Source organism: Gossypium arboreum, chromosome 9, assembly GCF_025698485.1.
Source record: "Gossypium arboreum isolate Shixiya-1 chromosome 9, ASM2569848v2, whole genome shotgun sequence".
Classification (NCBI taxonomy): Eukaryota; Viridiplantae; Streptophyta; class Magnoliopsida; order Malvales; family Malvaceae; genus Gossypium; species Gossypium arboreum.
In genome coordinates, this window is record NC_069078.1 from 72,801,447 (window position 1) to 72,822,657 (window position 21,211).

Below are 21,211 nucleotides of genomic sequence, written 5' to 3' on the forward strand. Positions count from 1 at the left end.
CAGTATGTATAACTTGTGGAGCTAAAACATCTTTTGAAGGAAGTGGATTTTGCCATGGTCCGCATGTATTTTGTTACCCAATGGGAACATGACAAGTGGAATATAAATTTATCATTTTATGAAAAATTGGTTTTCTTTTTAGAAAAATAAAGGACTGGTTTTCGACACGTGTTTCGTTTGCAGGCAGTGCCAACTTTTCAGAGAGAGGCAGAGAAAAGTAGAGTTTGATAGAAAAAAAAGCAATTTTAAATTGTAAATTTGGGATAACAAATTAAAATTTTACATTATTTTTTATTTAATAGGTAATTTAATATATGAATTTTGAATTAGTAAATTTGAATTGTGATTTATAAATGTGTATAAAACTTTAATTTTAATTTAATTGTATACATTTAAAGAAATTAATACATATATTTATTGTCATATTAGATTCATATAAATATTTGAGTATGCAATATATTAATGTAAAATTATATTAATTTGATAATATTGTTAGTGATTTATAAAAATTAAATCAAATTAAAATTTTATGTATAAAATCATACAAAATCAAAGTTCATGTTTAACATTGCACATTAAATCAAAACTTATGTATACTTTAGATATTTATTTCTAAATTTAAAGGTTAAATTAAAAAGAAAATGTGATGATAAATTGAGTCCTCGTAATTTTTTGGCGATATTTTGGCCTTAGCTTTCAAAATTAGTCAAATTACATTTGTTTTCGGACGGAAAAATTTATTGAAGTATTAAAATTTTAAAAATTCTAATGTGTGAGTTTATGTGTTCAGTTTTTATATGGATTATTCGTTTAGAATTTCTATTTTTTTAAAATTTTAATGATTTTTTTTGAATTTTTGTAAGTTATATGTGGATTATCACATAAATGTAATAAAGCGAAGCAACACACAAGTCTCACAAAATTGTTTCGAGTTCATGAATAAGATCTTTTACAGTATCGATAAAGTTACAGTGACGAGCACCGTGACAATTTCAGAAGAGAATCGACATGAAATGATTGATGATTAAAGTGATCAACAGTGTCCATCATTCCGTTTGGGATCTGAAATAGCTCCATTTTGTAGAAGAGGACCTTGTTCTCTCGATCTAACAAATGTCTGAAGGAGAGACAAAGATAATGAACTCCCTATGCCGCCACAACTTTGAAAATTAGGGATTGGAACTCTGGAATGTGAACTTCCGTAGGTTGGAATGCCAGCTGATAAGTTGGGACTTACATTAACCATGCAGAAGGAAAGAATGGCGAGTTCAACTTCGACAAGTAGTGCATTGGCAGTGGAGCAATCAGCGCTGGAATTTGGCTTAGATGGACCATTTGGGATTGATATGGTTGATATCTTGATTGCCTGCTTGTGTTGAGGATTCCTCGATCTCGCATTGCTGTTGCTTTTTCGAGTCTTCTACTTGTTTCTCCTTCAGTGCCATTGTTGTACGAGTAGGCAGGGATCGTAGCCATCACTTGTAGAGGGACTTGTGATATGGGGGGTCCAAAGTAGGTTAAACATTTTGACTCGTGTGATATTCAAGAGGAGGAAAAGATGCTGGACTTGTGCTCGAAAAGTGGTTAAGCTTCCCACATGAGAAACACAAAGAGTTTAAGCCTTTATAAATAATAGCTTGGTTTTAGCCTTCGACAATGACAATGAGAAGAGGTTTTTGGAGATTTAGTTGCATGCACAAACATCATATCTACCTCTTTCACCAGCGATGGTGTGGCTATCCGTTCGTAAAAGAGGACCAATTTCTTTACCAATTTTCCTCAGAATTTCCATATTAAAGAATTCCACTGGCAGCTAAGCCTAAGCCAGATTACAATAGAGCATTGGATTAGATTTTAACTGTAGGTTTCCAGAGGGACGTGAGACGACTTGATAACCCATGGTCTTTCCAAAGACTTCAATGATGAGAGATCAGGACCATTTATTTTTTATTCTTTGTTTTTCATCTTTAGTAAAGGTGATGCTAATGCCTTCTACACCTGATTGTTGCATGTCATTCGAAGAATCTTGTAGGAGAAGATCTAAGTAGAAATCCTCATCAATTACTATCGATTGAACTGTAGATTCATTAAGCATTTAGAGGATCTTTGTAATAGACAGAAAGGCCATCAGTTTGTCGCAATTTAGAAGGTAATGAGTTATAGATATTTTGATGAATGGGAATGAAAGTGAAACTTGGCGAGATGATGATGATGACGAGTATTTATTTATTTATTTTTAAATTGAATTTGGTATTAATGGGTATTAAGGGTTAATAGGGAGGTTTTTAGAAAAAAAATCATTTTTAAATTTTATAATTTTTTATGTTATATATTTATTTTTGAAAATATTTAGGTATTTTTTTAATAATTTGGTATTCTTGGTAATTAAGAATAAATTATTACGATATGTAATGCAAACGACATTGTTAAGAATTTTCTCATTTGGGGAAAACACTTTCTTTTCTTTTTTATAGAAAAGGTCTGCCTAAACAATAGTCACCGAGTTCCTTTCTTTCTTTGCTAGAGAACTAGATTAATTTATGCACAGATGAAGCGGGGAAAGCAGTGTCTAAAACTTCTGTAGCTAGGGGAGTCCTAAGATATGGAAATGGGGATTGGATTATGGGTTACAACATATTTTTGGGTAAATGCTTACTCTTTGATCCTGAATTGTGGGGCATTCTTAATGGGTTGATTCTTATCTAATATAAGCTATTTGATAAGTAATAATTCAAGCAAGTAACTTGGAAGTGGTCAAGGCCATTCAAGACTCCTCTTTGATAATTTCAAATTTGAGCCTCCTTAGAAGAATTCATCAACTATTAGCGAAGATTTGACATTGGGTCATACAACATATTCCCAAGAAGTTGAATGAACTTGCAGATTGTATGGCTAGATTGGCTTTTGATACATGTCAAAACTTGACAATGTTTGAAAAGGTCCCAAGGGAGGTGTTAGCAAGTACGCCTATCGTCAAAGCAAGTGTTAGCTTAGTTCAAAACTCTTCTATGTAATTAGTTTGTCTTAAGTTGATTTTCTTTCCACAAAATAAAAAAAAAAAGTTATTAGTCTAAACTACATATATAATTACCCAACTATATATATATATATATATATATATATATAAAATCATTTTAGGCACCCACAATAAAGAGTTAACAATTTAAGCACCCACGTTACATAGTTCAATCATTTTTGGTCACTCTCGTTAAAATCACAAACGGTAAGTGACTTGATAATTAAAAATCAATATAATAAAAATTTAGCCTTCAACTTTTACATATTATATCGATTTAGTCATAATTTAAAAAATTAACCTTCAAAATTCATAAATGTTCTCAACTTTTACACATTATTTATATATATATTTAAATTTATTATTATATATTTTGGAAATATTTATGTATTTATTTAATTTTTTAAAATTAGGATCAAATTGAGAATATTTGTAAATTTTGAGGGTTAATTTTTTAAAATCATGACTAAATTGATATAATATGTAAAAGTTGAGGGCTGCATTTGTTATTATACCAATTTTTTAAATGTCACGTCAACTTGTGTTTCGTGATTTTGACGAAAGTGATCAAAACGACTGAGCTATGTAAGTGCTTAAATGATAAACTTTTTATTTTAAGGGCCTAAAATAAAATTTTTTATAGATGAATGATTATTTATGTAGTTTACCCTTATTTTATACTAATAAAAAGAAACTCACATTAAACTTTCATTACTAAATTAACAGTAGAGTGAAAAAAAAATCAAATTTCAAAAATAATTTTATAGTTGAGTTAGGGCTAGTTTGGTAATGTTTTTGGAAAGTGCTTTTGAAAAGTGTTGTGAAAAAGTACTTTTGAGAAGTGCTTTTTAAAAGTTTAGTTTAAAATTTTAATGTTCGGCATTGTTGACAAAAATTGATTTTGAGAAATAAAATGTCCATTTTAGACATATTATTATCAAGTAACAAATATGCATTTAAATAATATTTAAATTAGTTTGTATTATTATATTTTAGTAAGAATATAAAAAATTATTATAACTTGTTGTTAATATTTTAATATATGAAATATAAATTTTAAATATTTTAAGCAATAAATATTAATTATTTATAAAATTTAATTAAAATATATAAACTATATTTTAAATATTTAAATATAACCATTAGATACTTGTAATTAATAAAAAAAAGAAAAGAAAGTAGTATATTATTAGAGAAATTACTATTTTAAAAATATTGCCCTTTAATTTTTGAGCTAGATGTGAGCTTTTTTTTTTTTTTTGAAAATCGGTGACAGGGCTTAGATTAAAAAAAATAGAAAAGCCCAAACAATGTTATTTGGGCTAGTGTCTATCGAGAGAAACATACAAATAGGCAGCCCATACTAACTATAGGACAACCCTAAGTACTAAAAGACAAAAATGAAGGAAAAAACAGGAAACTTCAAACAAATAACAATGAAATTAAAAAACCAATAAACCTAATTAATGCCCCATCCCATCAGACAGCCTGGCCAGCATCTATTCCCATCGTCGTTTCATGTCAAAAGCCTCACCAGTTCCAAAGATAGCTTTTCACCAAATTTACTAAATCCAACTATCATGACTCCTCTTTTTACCGTTTCAAAAGATCAGTCCGGATGCTCTCTCCATCTTCCTTCTGGATCAGTTTCACTATGATTTCTCCCTTCTCGAACCAGGTAATCCCCTTCCCTCCTCTGCAATACATCTTTCGCTATATTGTGGGCTTGAACATTTTTCGATCTGTAAATAAATTGAAAGCTCACCTCTGGTATGCTGGTTCTTTTTCTCTGTACATCTCAAATGATTGCTCCCAGAACTGATTTGTCAACTATTTCCGATTGGCATTTTTTGACAACTGTTCTCGAGTCTCCTTGTATTATTACTGAAGATAAACTCATTTCAATTGCTAATTTGACGGCCTCTAACCCTGCATGAGCTTCTGCTATAAATGAGGAGGAGATATTTTCATGGAGAATCACCCTTTCAACTATTCTCTCACCTTGTTGATCGCGAACCACTAACCCCGATGCCGATCTGAAATTTCGTTTGTCGAAGGCTGCATCAAACTGGACCATTATACTTGTAGTCTCCCTTTCTTGGCTGAGGATACCTTCAGTGGGAGAAACAGGTTTCTTATCTCTAATCCCTTCCAGTTCTGCTAGATAGCTTCTAATTTTCTTGACTAGATCCCTAACTGCCAAATTTTTCCTTTCATGGACAAACTAATTCCGAGAGCTCCATACAAACCACAAGGCATAGCAAAACACCCGGCACTGCTCCTTAGTTCCTTTTTCAAAAAACCAGGTAAGCCACTCACTGATATTTTGATTCGAGTAGGTTACAGCCCAAGAGAGATTAAGGCTTGACCATATTTCACTAACTACAGGACACTGCCTAAAGACATGGAAACTATCCTCTTCGCCAGCACTACATCTCGGACAAATAAAGTTGTTTACCACTCTCCTGTAGCTTAGGTTAACGAGAGTCGGAATGTAATTCCAGTAAATCCTCCATATTGTTAAAATAATTTTTGAGGGCAGTTGTGTAGGCCATAGTTTCCTAAAAAAAATTTTTTCTTCAGTTTGTAATAAAGAGCTAGTAGGATCCATACTCGTATTTTGTAATAGTTTATAGGCGCTCCATATTGAGAAAACGCCTGAGGGTTCTCCTCTCCACACTTGGAAATCGTCATGCTCCACTTCAGCAAGAGGAATCTACAAAATCTTTTGAGCAGTTTCAATTGAAAGGTACTGAACACTAAGTCCTTATTCCATGTTCTGGTTGAGTGATCAATTAGGTCCGAAACTAACTCCAATTCATTGTTCCCTGTTTTGATTTGCCTACCCACTGCATCACATCCTGAAATCCATCGATCGTTCCATATAGAGATCCCAGTCTCTCTGCCAACTCTCCAACAAAGCCCATATTGGAGAAGGCCCTTTGCTGCCCAAATGCTCCTCCAGATAAAAGAAGGTAAATCCCTAGCCGTGCCTTGAGAAAATCTGATTGTGGAAAATATTTTGCTTTAAGAACCCTGGCAACTAAAGAATCTAGACAACTAAAAATACGCCATCCTTGTTTAGCTAATAACAAAATATTAAATTGGCAAAGATTTCGAAACCCCAATCCTCCACATTCTTTTAGAACGCACAATTTTTTCCAAGCGCACCAGTGCAATCCTTTTTTCCCACGTCCCTCCTGCCACCAGAATTTAGCGATAATACCCTCCATTTCTACACAGAATGACTTTGGTAATAAAAAACAGGCCATTGAATACGTCGGTATGGCTTGCAAAATGGCCTTAATGAAAACTTCTTTACCCCCTTGCGACAGATATCTAATACTCCAGTTATCAATACGCTGTTTCAATCGATCTTTCAAAGCTTGAAAAGATGCCTTCTTCTTTTTACCTACCAAACTAGGCAGTCCTAAATACCGTTCCGAATCTGTTGAGCTACGAACTCCAAGCTGGTGGACCACCAATTGTCTATCTTCTTCTGACTATTTCGAATAAAAAAGACAATTGATTTGTCAAAATTCACACACTGTCCTGATATTTTTTTGTATTTCCTTAAAATCTCCTTTATCACTTGAACCCCCCTTCTCGATGCTTCTCCAAACAGAATACAGTCATCTGCAAATAGTAAGTGGGACACCTGTGGGCCATATCTACTAACCTTAACCCCTTTCAAAGTCCCATCTCTCACTACTAGCCTCAATAGACTTGATAGACCCTCTCTGCAAATTAGGAATAAGAACAGACTCAGTGGATCCCCTTGTCGAAGTCCCCTAGTCGGATAAAATATTTCTCCAGCAAATCTATTCACCACTGTTGTATAGGAAACAGTAGACATACACTTCATAATGGCCTCTATCCATTTTTTCACAAAACCCATTCGAATCAAAACCTCCCCAACAAAATTCCATTCCACCCTATCATAAGCCTTGCTCATATCTAGCTTGACTGCCATGAAGCCATTTTTCCCTAATCTTTTCTGTTTTAGCGAGTGTAAGATTTCATATGCTAATAGAACATTATCCGATATAAGTCTTCCTGGGACAAAAGCATTCTGTGCTTCATCAATGGATTTATCGATAACTCTCCTAAATCTGTTCGAAATAGCTTTCACCATTATTTTGTAAATGACGTTGTATAGACTAATTGGTCGAAAGTGTGTTATATTAGTCGGATTGGTGATTTTCAGAATAAGCATAATAATTGATCGAACTAACCTCCATATCTCCATTCAGTAGGTGAAGACAAAAATCAACAACCTCTTTTCCAATGATAGGCCAACATCTTTGGTAGAAAAAAGCTGGGAAACCATCCTCCCCTGGAGCTTTTGTGGATCCCATTTGAAACAGCATCTCACGAATTTCCTCTCATGTATATGACACTATTAGCATCCTATTATCTTCCTTCGATATGCATCTATTGATCCCTGATAATAATTATTCCATATTAGTTGGAACCCTTGCTGTGAACAAATCTTGGAAATAAGTTCATGAGATACCTTTCATGCCCACCAGATCCTCTGCTTCCCCTCCGTTCTCGTTTTGTAATTTTTCAATCCGATTACGCCTCTGTCTCTGTGTAGCCTGGCTATGGAAAAATCTTGTATTCCTATCACCTAATTTCAGCCAGTTCAAACGAGCCCTTTGCTCCCAGAAATATTCTTTCTTTTCAATCTCGAAGTTCAGTTGAATCTTCGTATCGATCAACTCAGCCAAATTACTATCATCCCTTTCAGCTTCTGTTAATACTGATAATCCTTCAATTAAGTCCTTTTTCCTCCCTTTTTATTTTTTCAGTAGCTGTCGAGCCCACTTTTGTAAACCATTCCTTAACAAATCCATCTTCTGTCGAAAGTCTCCTTTAATCATACCCCATAATCATTTTACTTCATCATCGAATGAATCTTCCAAAATCCACCAAGCCTCAAATTTAAAACAGTTTTCTTTTCGCTGTTCAGCTTCTTTTTTTGTGACTATTAAAAGTGGACAGTGATCTAAAAATGAGTGGACCAGATGCTGAATTTTTGCTTCGAGAAACAAAAACATCCACTTCGTGTTTGCTACTCCTCTGTCAAGTCGTTCTTGAATGTTTGTCTCCAGTAAATTTCCTCTCTCCCATGTAAACCACCTCCTAGAAAAACCCAGATCATACAACTGGCAGTCCTCTAACGCTTTTCGAAATGCTTCCATCCTGTTCTCATCCCTTGGAAGCCCTCCCTTCTTTTCGAACCCATACATAATCTCATTAAAGTCACCAGCAACAATCCAAGGAATGTCATTTGTACGATAGAGATTTTTCAAAATGGCTCATGATTCTTCTCTGTCCTGTGCATACGGAGTGCCATAAAATCCTGTAAATCGCCATTTAACATTAACTTCAATATCCTCCATCAGAACGTCAATATGCCTTTTAGAAAAAACTCTGGAGAGCTATGGATATATCATGCCTCCATGCCAAACACAGACCTCCTCTAGTACCTTCCGCATCCACTTCGATACCATGTACAAAACCACAACTCCTCCTTACTCTCTCCATCTAAACTCTGCATAGTTTAGTCTTCATAAAGAAGACTACTTGGTGATGGTTGTCGATTCCACCAATATAAACCTACACTTAGTTTGCAAATTAAATCAGTATAGGGAGTAGGGTCGATCCCACAGAGACTGGAATTACTGAAAATTGTTTGTTTCTTGACCAGATTAGTATCTGGGCAGTTGTCGTGCCCGCGACATTTGGGGGGGAAATAAAATATGAAACCTGAAATAAACACAAGAAAACGTAAAAAGTAAAAAGTAAAAGATGAAATAAAAATAAATAATGAAATAATTTAAAGGAAAATTAATAAAACTTAGCTCAGCCTTAAGCACGGGTTTTCCCGTCTTTGACCCATTCCTCGAAATTAGGTGAACTCCTCTTTTCCGATAAGCTAGTTATAGCTACCAAGGACGCCTCAGACACCAACTCTTCCTTGTGTAAATTAGTTATGGAACGTCCTATAACTAACCCTTACCGATCGAACAACCTACGAAACGTTCGTGATTTAGAACTCCGGCAGCTTTGCGTTTTAGAAGAGCCTATCTCGAACCAATGCCCTCAAACGTTTGAGACATTTAAATCCGGTTACTACTTCCCTTGACGGAACCAAACAGCAATCCCCACTTGGCACGCCAATGTGTTCACGGAAGACTAATTAGACAATCGATCCTTTCGGAATTCCAACTGTACGTCTAGCCACACTAATTCAAACGACGTCTTTTTTGACTTAGTGTTGTCTAGACTTTGTGAGTTGACGAGGTCATACTCTTAATCCGGAGAAATAATAAATATCGAAAGTTGGGAGTTAAATAGCTCGGGTTCGTAACTCACGGGTTTTTTGACGGGGTTAACACCGACTTAAAACTGAAAGGGGTTTAGTGTGGCATGAATTTAATCATGCTTGAAGGTTATGGAAATGATAGAAATTATATGAAAAAGGTAGTGGAAATGGATAGGAAAAATATTTGCAAAGAGAATTAGATAAATTTTGTAAAAAGAAGACAAAATAATCTAATGCTCAATTGAATTAAGAAAAAGAAAAACAAGGTGGATAATAGAATTCCAAAATGAAATAGGAATGTAAAGACAATTGATTAATGGATGATTTCCTAAGAACTAAAACCCGCTATTTATATAGATAGGGTTTACTAAAAATAGCTTAAGAAAATTAATATAAAATCTAAAATAATAATAATTAAAAATAAATAAAATTAAAATAAACTTAAAATAGAATTTCCTATTTTTGGCTTTTTACAAAGTCAAATTTACGACTAGTCCTTGGCTTGCTCCATCTTTTCGCTTTGACCCATTCCAATAATTTTCTTCTAATTTGGCCCATTTTCAGCTTGCTTTTGATCAATTGCATCCCTGACAAGAATTAAATCATAAAAAAACACTTAATTAGCAGGGTTTAGTTCATCAATAAACCAAATTAAGCACAAAAAATATGCAATTTGACATGTTTATCAAATCCCCCTACTTAGCTCATGCTTGACCTCAAGCATGTTGTTCTTTCAAACATTAGAATTAATTCCACAATTTATTAAAAATCGAGCCTCTTTTCCATATCCTCAATCAATGCAAACAACATAGGCAAAAAGAAATAAATGTTCAAAATATACATTTTAATCAACAAGTGTCATAAAATTGAAATATGTCAACTAAACAATTTCGCTAAATTGAGATTGAATCCCATAATTTGCATGGCATTATTAATTAACTATGCATCAGAAAATTAATAGACAAGATCAAACCTTTTTACGCGAACTAGGATGACAACCCAAGTACCCTATCCCAGTTACTAAGTTTAAACAGTCTTTATTTATTATGTATTATTTTTTCTCTTTTTATTTTTATTTTATGGGGTGTTCAGCTAGCGGAATGTTTGTAAGTTATCGACTTGTCACTCGAACCTTTTTACGCGAGACAAGATGACAACCCAAGCACCCTGCCCCGGTTACTCAATTTGATCACATTTTCGAAACTTCATTCATAGCCTAAACCTTTATTAATTTATTTATGCACAAGCAAACATATTTTATTCAATCAATCAATTCATGCGAAAAAATTCTAGCTACATATACCAATTTTAAAACCTAAATGTCGACCAATCTATATACTTAAACATTTAATTCGAAATTTGCCCAATTGCTTAAATCGACTAAGTATGAGGTTTTAAGGCTCAAATGTTGAATAAATTGTCGAAAGAATTCATCGTAAGATTGAACACATGCAAAAGAGAAAGACATGCAGCAAAAATTAACATATCAATCCAACCCCCCCACTTAAGCTATGCTTGTCCTCAAGCATGTAAAATAAAGTCAGCAGCTCAAAATAAATTAAAAATGAAAAAGTTCAGAACACTCCCCGTGTATTTTAATGACATCATTGGTGTTGAGAGTCGTGACTTTGCAGGATATTGAGGATGGTGGCGACTTGTGTTTCCATTGTTTCAAGTCTAGTTTCGATTCGATTTAAACGGGCCTCCACAGTCAAAGGGTGTTCCTCTTGCTCTCTCGTATTAATGTGTGGATGTTTACGAAAAACTCTATTTTCCCGAGCAGCCCGTGTACCTGGAGGAACAAAATAACACGAAGCAGGGGTACCGGCAAGCAATCCCATAGAATCCAAACAATGTTTATCTAGGTGGTCCATACGATATGCACATGTGAAGGTTGTGAAATCAATTTCAGACTCAAAAAGTCGAGAGGCTAAATTTGAAATAAATGATCCAAGTATAAGTGGACGGTTGTAACTCAAAACGACATGAAAATTTCGTGCAAACCAATATCCTAAATTAACTTTAAGACCCGAATGCATGTACCACAAAAAGAACAGTTCAGTTTAGTCAAAGCAGCTGATGAGTCATTTCTACCTGAAAAACAAAATGCTAAAAATCGGTGTATGTATTTTAAAGCAGGCTCATGCACCCATAAATCTTTTGTGGTCTTTGGATTATAAAGTTGGTCAGAATTAGTTAAAACACGATAAACATGCTGAGCATCGAAGTCATTGGGAACATCTAAAAGAGCAAAATGATAGGCATCGGATTGAATGTCATTAGGGTCGATGAAACCCATGTCAATGTTAAATTCTGAAACAGACATCCGAAAGTCTTTTCCAAGCAAACGAAAGCACACTATATTTTGTGTTTCAACAGTTTGCAATGCATTTATATTGAAGCTAAATGTGGTATAAAACTCATATACTAATTCATAATATGCATCACAAGTAATATTAGCAAATAGAGTCCAACCAATAGCATCAAAATAATGGAGCATTGCATCATGAATATCCAGAAGTTTAAGAGTAGGGAAATCGATTTGCTTACAGACCGGAAGCAAGCGTTGTCAGATGGCGTTGTATCGTGTTTGCTGTTCCAATGTCGAAAACTTTAGAAATCCTCGCAAACGACTATCGGTAGGAATAACATTAGCTCGACTACATCTATTGCGTTGATTTGCTCGGGATGGTCGAACGTGCTCGTTAGGCGAGTCGGGTGGGGGATTTCGTTCAGCAGCTTCAGTACTGCTGTGCGGGGGCGTCGATGGCTCACGTGTCGATCGTTTATGACTTCGGGTTTGGCGTTGAGAGACTTGTTCAACAACGGTGGGTGTAGGCTCGACATGGACGTTAGAAGTTTCGACTTCCTTTAGATTGTCCGAAGTGCTTGTGTCGGCCAGGGTTAGACTTCGTCGTCGGCGGGCTCTTAGTTGCGCGGCCGTTCGTCTTGGAAGAGGTGGAGGAAAGTCGTCATCATCGATATCGACGACAAGAGGGGTAGAGAGTCAGTGCCGACTCCGATTGAGTGAAACCGGGAAGTTGTCGGCCATTTGGTTTCGAGTTTGAACCATGGTCTCGGTCGTAGCGTTAAAAAATTAGCGTTTCAAAAGGTTGCGGCGGTGATGGGTTACGGCAGCATACGACAGCAGTGACGGTGACGACGACGGTGGTGAGGACGAGTGGTGTATTTTTGGCTAATTTTTTTTGAATGGTGATGGTAGGGGTGTCGGTTTTGATGATGGGTGATGGGTTGTGTGTTTTAAAGAGAAGAAAAAGAAAAAAATAATAAGAATAAGAATAAAAATAAGGTTTAGGGGTAATGTGCGGTGGCGCACGGCGGTGGGGGTTCTGGTCGACGACGATGGTGCGATGTAATCGTTGGGGACTTGTTCGGCTATGGTTCGGCGGTGGGAAAGGCTTCGGACGGCATGGGTAAGTTGGAAGGGAAAAGAAAAGAAAAGAAAATAGAGGTGGCGTGGACGCAGGGTCGACAGTGGCGCGGCGCGAGGTGAGGTGTGGCGAGGTGCGACGATGGTGATGGATGGCCGGTGAAAGGAGTGACGACAGTGGTCGACGGTGACTAGGTTGTTTGGGGGTTGGGTTTTTTTTATGGAGAAGATGGAGAAGATATTGGGAAATTAGGGATTTGGGTGTTTAAATTTTTATTTTTGTTATTATTTTTTAATTGGGTTATTTTAGGTTGGGTGGGGTAATTGGGTTATGTGTAGTTTGGGCCAACCATGGTTATTGGGTTTTGTGTGGGTATTGGTTGGTGTTGGTTTATTTGGGTAGGTGATGTAATTGGGTCTAAGAGAAGTAGGTAGTTTTGTATTTGGGTTTGGTTTATTTTAGCATGTGGGTAAATGGGTTTGGATTTAATTTTTTGGGTGTTGGGTTTTTTTTTTCACTAACACCAAATTAGCAAGTCGTGCCCACGCCTCCATCAGTACTCGTCTTTTTGAAAATTAATAACTCCCATAGTGTTTCTGAAAACATCAAATTGACTAAGTTAAATAAGAATTAATTTATTTATTTACATCCTAATTTATTTAAACTAAAAATTAAATAAATGAAAATAAATTTGGGTTGCCTCCCAAAAAGCGCTTTTGTTTAACGTCGTTAGCTCGACGACCTGTTATTCAAACTTTAGGCTCGTCGAGAACAATCTCCTCAACTGTGTGTGTTTGAAAATTCTCGAAAAAGGGTTTTAGTCTTTGACCATTCACTTTAAAGCGCTTTCGTGTCTCTTCACTTTGAATTTCCACTGCACCATTCGCAAATAAATTAGTAATAATAAACGGTCCTATCCATTTGGATCGAAGCTTACCAGCGAAGATTTTTAAGGTAGAGTCGTATAGGAGAACTTTTTGTCCTATTGAGAACTGCTTCCTAGTGATGAACTTGTCATGAAACGCCTTCGTCTTTTCTTTATAAACTCGGGCATTTTCATATGCATCGTTTCTGATTTCTTCGAGTTCTTAGATGTCTAATTTCTGAGATTTTCCTGCAGACTTCATTTCCATATTACGCTGCTTAACTGCCCAAAAAGCCTTGTGCTCTAACTCGACCGGAAGATGGCATGGTTTACCGAAAACGAGTCGGTAAGGTGACATGCTTATTAGTCCCTTGTAAGCTGTCCTATAAGCCCAAAGTGCATCATTCAGTCTCAAACTCCAATCCTTCCTGTTAGGTTTAACCGTATTTTCCAGAATAGACTTGATCTCTAGATTTGACACTTCGGCTTGCCCGTTTGTTTATGGATGGTAAGCAGTGGCAATTCGTTGAGCCACTCCATATTTCTCCATTAATGCACTTACGAGCTTATTGTAAAAATGTGTTCCTCTGTCACTGATTAATGCTCGTGGAGTGCCATACCTGGAAAAACTAGAACTTTTAAGAAAGTCAACTACGGTCTTAGCATTATCATTGCAAGTGGCCTTTGCCTCTATCCACTTAGAGACATAATCAACAGCTAAGAGTATATAAAAATTACCGAAGGAAGAAACGAAGGGACCCATAAAGTTGATGCCCCACACATAAAAAATTTCACAAATATGAATAGAAGTAAGAGGCATCTCATTTCGACGACTAAGGTTGCCAACTCTTTGGCATTTTTCACAAGTTTTGCAGAAATAAAAGGCATCATGAAATATGTTTGGCCAAAATAATCCACATTCGAGAATTTTGTGTGCGGTGCGTTTAGGCCCAAAGTGCCCTCCGCATGCATAAGAGTGACAAAAAGTTAAGATAGACTGTACCTCTGTTTCTGCTACACAACGTCGTATTACCTGATCCGAGCAATGCTTCCAAAGGTAAGGATCGTTCCAAATGTAATATCGTGCATCCTTTTTTATCTTATCTTTTTTTGACCTTGGCAAATCTGAAGGAACAGTACCTGTTTCGAGGTAATTTACTATGTCTGCATACCAAGGATACACTACATTTGCTGAAAATAGGTTTTCATCTGGAAAGTTGTCCTTCAATGGTGTGTCGTCTACTGGAATCTGTAATCGACTCAGATGGTCAGCTACTAGGTTTTCGCTTCCCTTCTTATCCCGGATTTCAAAATCAAACTCTTGTAGGAGTAGAATCCACCTGATCAGTCGGGGTTTTACCTCCTTCTTCCCTATTAAATATTTCAAAGCTGCATGATCAGAAAAGATAATTACCTTAGTTCCCAATAGGTAAGATCTGAATTTATCTAAAGCAAACACAACAGCTAATAATTCTTTTTCGGTCGTTATGTAATTGCTTTGAGCAGCATCCAAAATCTTCGAAGCATAGTTGATAACATGAGGCTCTTTCCCTATTCTTTGGCCAAGAACAGCTCCCACACTTTGGTCACTCGCATCACACATGCTTTCGAACGGAAAGTTTCAATTTGGTGGCTGCACTATGGGAGCGGAGATCAATTTATGCTTCAGCACATCAAACGCATCTTTACAAGTCTGGTCAAATTCAAATTCTTTATCCTTTTGTAACAGTCTACAAAGTAGTCGCGCGATTTTCGAAAAATCTTTCATGAATCGTCTGTAGAATCCTGCATGGCCAAGAAACGAATGAACTTCCCTCACTGATGAGGGGTAAGGTAACGAGTCAATAATATCCGTTTTTGCCTTATCGACCTCGATTCCTTTCGAGGAAACTATATGACCCAAAATTAATCCTTTGTCAACTATGAAATGGCATTTCTCATAATTTAAAACAAGATTAAATTCTAGGCATCTTTGTAATATCTTAGCAAGATTATTGAGACATTCGTTAAAAGAGTTACTGTATACCGTGAAGTTCTCCGTAAAGACTTCGATGATTTTCTCGACGTAATCAGAGAATATGCTCACCATGCATCTTTAGAAGGTGGCCGGAGCATTGCAGAGTCCAAACGGCATCCGTCTATACGCAAATGTTCCGAAGGGACATGTGAAAGTTGTTTTGTCTTGATCCTCTGGAGCCACTAGAATCTGAAAAAATCCTGAGTACCCATCGAGACAACAATAATGGGACTTACCGGCTAATCGCTCGAGCATTTGATAGATGAAGGGGAGTGGAAAATGGTCTTTTCGGGTAGCTGCATTCAACTTTCTGTAATCAATACAAACCCTCTATCCATTCTGTACTCGTGTAGGGACCAGCTCACCTAACTGGTTTTTCACCACTGTCACGTCAGTTTTCTTGGGCACAACATGAACCGGGCTAACCCAATTACTGTCAGAAATCGGATATATCATTCCAACATCTAACAGTTTCTGGATCTCCTTCTTTACTACCTCCATCATGGATGGATTAAGGCGCCGTTGAGCATCCCTCTTTGGTTTCGTGTTGTCTTCAATGGAAATTTTGTGCATACAGGTAGATGGACTTAGCCCTTTTATGTAGGCTATCGTCCAACCAATAGCTTCCTTATAATCTCTCAGAACTCAAACTAGACTTTCCTCCTCATCTTTGGTTAACTTGTTTGACACTATTACCGGTAAGGTGTCTTTCTCTCCCAAAAAGACGTACTTAAGATGGTCCGGTAATACTTTAAGCTCCAAGATCGGTGGCTGCAAAACCGAGGGTAACATTTTAGTTTGGAAAGGTAATAGTTCAAATTGGTTACCTCGGTTTGTCAACGAAGGTTGCATATCTAAGTGATTGACGATTTCTTGCAACGGATCTTTAATAACTGCGAATTCCTCGAGATGATGTAAAACATCCATGTCAATGTTTCTGTAAAGGACAGTTTCCAACTCATCAAAGTCATGATATTCAGAATAAGATTGAGTTAAACAATCTAAAATATCAATGCTAGAAATATTTAATAGTGAGTTAGGATGACCCATGGCCTCGTAGACATTGAATTTCACAATTTCACCATCAAACTCCATGGTCAGTGTCCCACTTCGAATATCTATTTTTGCGCTTGTGGTACTTAGAAACGGCCTTCTAAGCAAAATGTCAGATGAATTAGTTGAATTATCATCTTCCATACTAAAAATGTAGAAATCTGCAGGGAAAACTAATTCGTTAACTTTAGCAAGGACGTCTTCAAGTAGCCCTTCGGGTTAGACGACTGACATGTCTGCCAACTGGATTATTACTCCTGTCTCTTTTAAAGGACCTGCGTTAATCAGCTTATAAATAGAATAAGGCATAACATTAATGGAAGCCCCTAAATTGTACATGGCTTTCTTAATACCTATATTGCCTATCTCACAAGGAATAGCAAACATACATTGGTCCTTGTATTTGGGTGGAACTTTCTTTTGCAGCACTGCAGAGACATTTTCTCCTACATTTACTCTTTCGTTACCTATTAACCTCCTTTTGCTAGTACACAATTCCTTGAGGAATTTTGCATAACGAGGGATCTGTTTGATAGCGTCGAGTAAAGGGATATTTACCTCCACCTTCCTGAATGTCTCGAGGATTTCTTTTTCCTCATTCTCTTTCTTATCCCTTGCAAGCCTCCCTGAAAAAGGAGGTGGCATCACAACTGGTTTCTGAACTTCCAATTCTGGCCTTGCTGTTGGATCCAAGATCTGCTTTTCCCATTCCTTTTCTTGCCCATGATTTTTTGCTGGAACTGTTTCAAGAACCTTTCTGCTACGAAGAGTTATTGCACTGACATTCTGTCGGGGGTTCGGCTCTGCTTGAGAAGGTAGTTTACCTTGAGACTCCAAGCGATTAACTGCCATCGAGAGTTTACTAACTTGATTAGTTAACTCTTGTATTGATGCGTCTGTCCTCTGTTGATATTTTACAGCATCGGCAGCAAGTCTTTCCACGATAGCTTCTAGAGATGTGCTCGGCTTGTGTTGTGGTGGTGGCTGCAGAGGTCTCGGTTGGTATGATGAATTATATCGGGGATTAGCTCCGTAATTCAGGTTGGGATGATCTTTCCACCCGGGATTGTAGGTGTTGGAGAAAGGATCATAGCGTCTTTGCGGAGGTCCTGGAAAGCCTCCGATAGCATCAACATGTGCCGTTGAATTGTTGTTAAGGATTGGGCGTAAATCCGTCGGGTGTTCATACGTAGTACAAATTCCACATAGTGGGGTCAAACTCTTCTTTTCTGTAAGCAAAGATTGAACAACATTTGTAAGCTTATCCAATTTATCTTCTAAAGTTGAAACCTTTACCCCATTAACCTGTCTTGTCGGTTTCGAATTTGGCCGATATTGTTGAGAATTTGTCACCATGGTGGATATTAGCTCTCTTGCCCTTTGAGGGGTCATATTGACAAGCGCTCCTCCGCTAGCAGCGTCGATCATCTTCATTTTCATAGGGAGCAAACCCTCGTAGAAATATTGAAGAAGTGATTGTTCGATCAACCCATGTTGAGGACAACTCGCACACAGTTTTTTGTACCGCTCCCAGTAGTTGTAGAGCGATTCACTCTCCAATTGGCGAATTTCCACTATGTCCCTCCTAAGCTCGGCTGCTCGAGACGCTGGGAAGAACCTGTCAAGAAATACACGGGATAAGTCATCCCACGTTGTGATAGAACCGGGAGGTAAGTAAAATAACCATTCTTTTGCTGTATCAACTAAAGATAAAGGAAAGGCCTGAAGTTTGATCTCATCTTCAGGTACTCTCTGGGGTTTCATGCTTGAGCAGACCATGTGGAATTCTCTCAAGTGAGTGTGTGGATTTTCGTTCTTCAGGCCTCGAAAAGTGGGCAAAAGGTGAATCAAGCCCGACTTCAATTCGAAAGGAGTTCCTCCGGTTGGATAGTTAATGCATAATGGTGTTTGCTCGTTGGGAGCAGCAGCTAGTTGACGAATGGTTTGGTTGGCCATCCTTTCTAGTTCACCGAGGTTGCCTTTTGTTTCAAAGAGTGGTTCAGTCTCAGGTTCAACCTCTTCTAGTTGTTTCCCACGTCGAATTGCTTCCGCACGAATTACTTCCGCACGAATTACTTCGCTCAATTTTTCAATGTCGGATTCTAGGATCCCCTGTCCTAGCTCAATTCCTGATTTACTTGCACGTTTAAGAGCTTCTGTCTCTTTTCATCGTGCTCGTGCTGATTTCTCGATCTCTGGGTCATATTCGAGATCTCCGGATGAAGATCTGGTCATGAAGACAATTTAAACAATTGTAAGTGTTGCCAGTCCCCGGCAACGGCGCCAAAACTGATGGCTGTCGATTCTACCAATATAAACCTACACCTAGTTTGCAAATTAAAGCGTTATAGGAGTAGGGTCGATCCCACGAGATGGAATTATGAAAATTGTTTGTTTCTTGACAGATTAGTGTCTCAGGCGGTTGTCGTGCCATGACGTTTGTGGGGAAATAAAATATGAAACCTAAAATAAACACAAGAAAACGTAAAAAGTAAAAAGTAAAAGATGAAATAAAAATAAATAACAAAATAATTTAAAGGAAAATCAATAAAACTTAGCTCAGCCTTAAGCATGGGTTTTCCCGTCTTTGACCCGTTCCTCGAAATTAGGTGAACTCTTCTTTTCCGATAAGCTAGTTATAGCTACCAAGGACGCCTCGGACACCAACTCTTCCTTGTGTAAATTAGTTATGGAACGTCCTATAGCTAACCCTTACAGATCGAACAACCTACGAAACGTTTGTGATTTAGAACTCTGGTAGCTTTGCGTTCAAGAAGATAGCTCGAACCAATGCCTTCAAATGTTTAGGACATTTAAATCCGGTTACTACTTCCCTTGACGGAACCAAACAACAATCCTCACTTGGCACGCCAATGTGTTCATGGAAGACCAATTAGACAATCGATCCTTTCGGAATTCCAACTGTACGTCTAGCCACACTAACTCAAACGACGTCTTTTTTGACTTAGTGTTGTCTAGACTTTGTGAGTTGATGAAGTCATACTTTTAATCCGGAGAAATAATAAATATCGAAAGTTGAGAGTTAAACAGCTCGGGTTCGTAACTCATGGGTTTTTTGACGGGGTTAACACCGACTTAAAACTGAAAGGGGTTTAGTGGGTCATGAATTTAATCATGCTTGAAGGTTATGGAAATGATAGAAATTATATGAAAAAGGTAGTGGAAATGGATAGGAAAAATATTTGCAAAGAGAATTAGACAAATTTTGTAAAAAGAAGACAAAATAATCTAATGCTCAATTGAATTAAGAAAAAGAAAAACAAGGTGGATAATAGAATTCCAAAATGAAATAGGAATGTAAAGACAATTGATTAATGGATGATTTCCTAAGAACTAAAACCCCCTATTTATATAGATAGGATTTACTAAAAATAGCTTAAGAAAATTAATATAAAATATAAAATAATAATAATTAAAAATAAATAAAATTAAAATAAACTTAAAATAGAATTTCCTATTTTTGGCTTTTTACAAAGTCAAATTTATGACTAGTCCTTGGCTTGCTCCATCTTTTCGCTTTGGCCCATTCCAATAATTTTCTTCTAATTTGGCCCATTTTCAGCTTGCTTTTGATCAATTGCATCCCTGACAAGAATTAAATCATAAAAACACTTAATTAGCAAGGTTCAGTTCATCAATAAACCAAATTAAGCACAAAAAATATGCAATTTGACATGTTTATCATTTGGGGATTATAAAGCTTCAGCATATGCTAAAGCCTCCAAATTGTCCGTGATTTCCCCAAACCACGGACATTCCAACTTAGGATTTTCATTAAATCGGTCGACTTGCCTCCTGGTAGCCGCCGATAATAATTGATTTTGATCTTCAGATCTCCCACTTTTTGGCATTAACTTGCTCACCTCATTTGTTCCTGTTGGCTCATCCTCTTCCACTCTAGATCTCTTTTTGCCCTCCTCTCCTATTAAAGCTGTATCTTCCATGTCGTGATCCATAAAAGTATGTATCTGCCCTGGCCATACCCTCTTCAATCGTTCGCTAGAAGCTGATGAATCCCCTTCTATATTAAAACCAAGAATTGGGTCTACCTTCCTTCCACAACTCTTTCTGTTTTCAGCTCGCCACATCCCATTCACTATGAGTCCTTTACTGTCATTACTACCATCCACTTTGACATCACCAACCTCACGTAGCCAGATACTATTCATAGCTCGAGCTTTTCTGGATTGAGCTCGTAAGGTTAAATCCAAACCCATATCAGCAGCTTCCATACCGAGCATCATCCTATCTTCACAAAAGGAATCACTGTGACCCAGTCGACCGTAATAAAAACAAAATAATGGCAATCGCTCATATTTAAAATTGAAATATGAACATCTCCCATAAAATAGAATCTGTTTTTTCCTTTTCAATGGGCGTCTAACATCAATTTGAACTCTGATTCTCATGAAAGTCTTATTCTCCTTCCCCAAATTGGATCCATCATATTCCAGAAAAACACCAATGAAATTTCCTATTTGGATCGCCAAATTTTCAGAATATAAACTAACAG

At 36.9% G+C, this 21,211-nt stretch overlaps 3 protein-coding genes across 3 annotated transcripts; all 3 read right to left on the reverse strand.

Moving 5' to 3' along the window:
• Positions 1–4,625: 4,625 nt before the first annotated feature.
• On the reverse strand, positions 4,626–7,151 carry LOC108455547 (uncharacterized). The gene is made up of 5 exons (XM_017754094.1): positions 6,696–7,151; positions 6,188–6,519; positions 5,863–6,076; positions 4,902–5,240; positions 4,626–4,805 (listed from the first exon to the last, which is right to left on the reverse strand). Exons 1-5 carry the CDS (start codon positions 7,149–7,151, stop codon positions 4,626–4,628), a joined length of 1,521 nt encoding a protein of 506 aa, XP_017609583.1.
• Positions 7,152–16,269: 9,118 nt separating this feature from the next.
• On the reverse strand, positions 16,270–18,456 carry LOC128280469 (uncharacterized). Its single transcript, XM_053018623.1, has 2 exons — positions 16,953–18,456; positions 16,270–16,838 (listed from the first exon to the last, which is right to left on the reverse strand). The coding sequence occupies exons 1-2, from the start codon at positions 18,454–18,456 to the stop codon at positions 16,270–16,272; spliced, it is 2,073 nt and encodes a 690-aa protein (XP_052874583.1).
• A 1,654-nt stretch (positions 18,457–20,110) lies between these two features.
• Positions 20,111–21,035, reverse strand: LOC128280638 (uncharacterized). Its single transcript, XM_053018863.1, has 2 exons — positions 20,562–21,035; positions 20,111–20,283 (listed from the first exon to the last, which is right to left on the reverse strand). The coding sequence occupies exons 1-2, from the start codon at positions 20,940–20,942 to the stop codon at positions 20,272–20,274; spliced, it is 393 nt and encodes a 130-aa protein (XP_052874823.1). The 5' UTR covers positions 20,943–21,035; the 3' UTR covers positions 20,111–20,271.
• Positions 21,036–21,211: the final 176 nt, after the last annotated feature.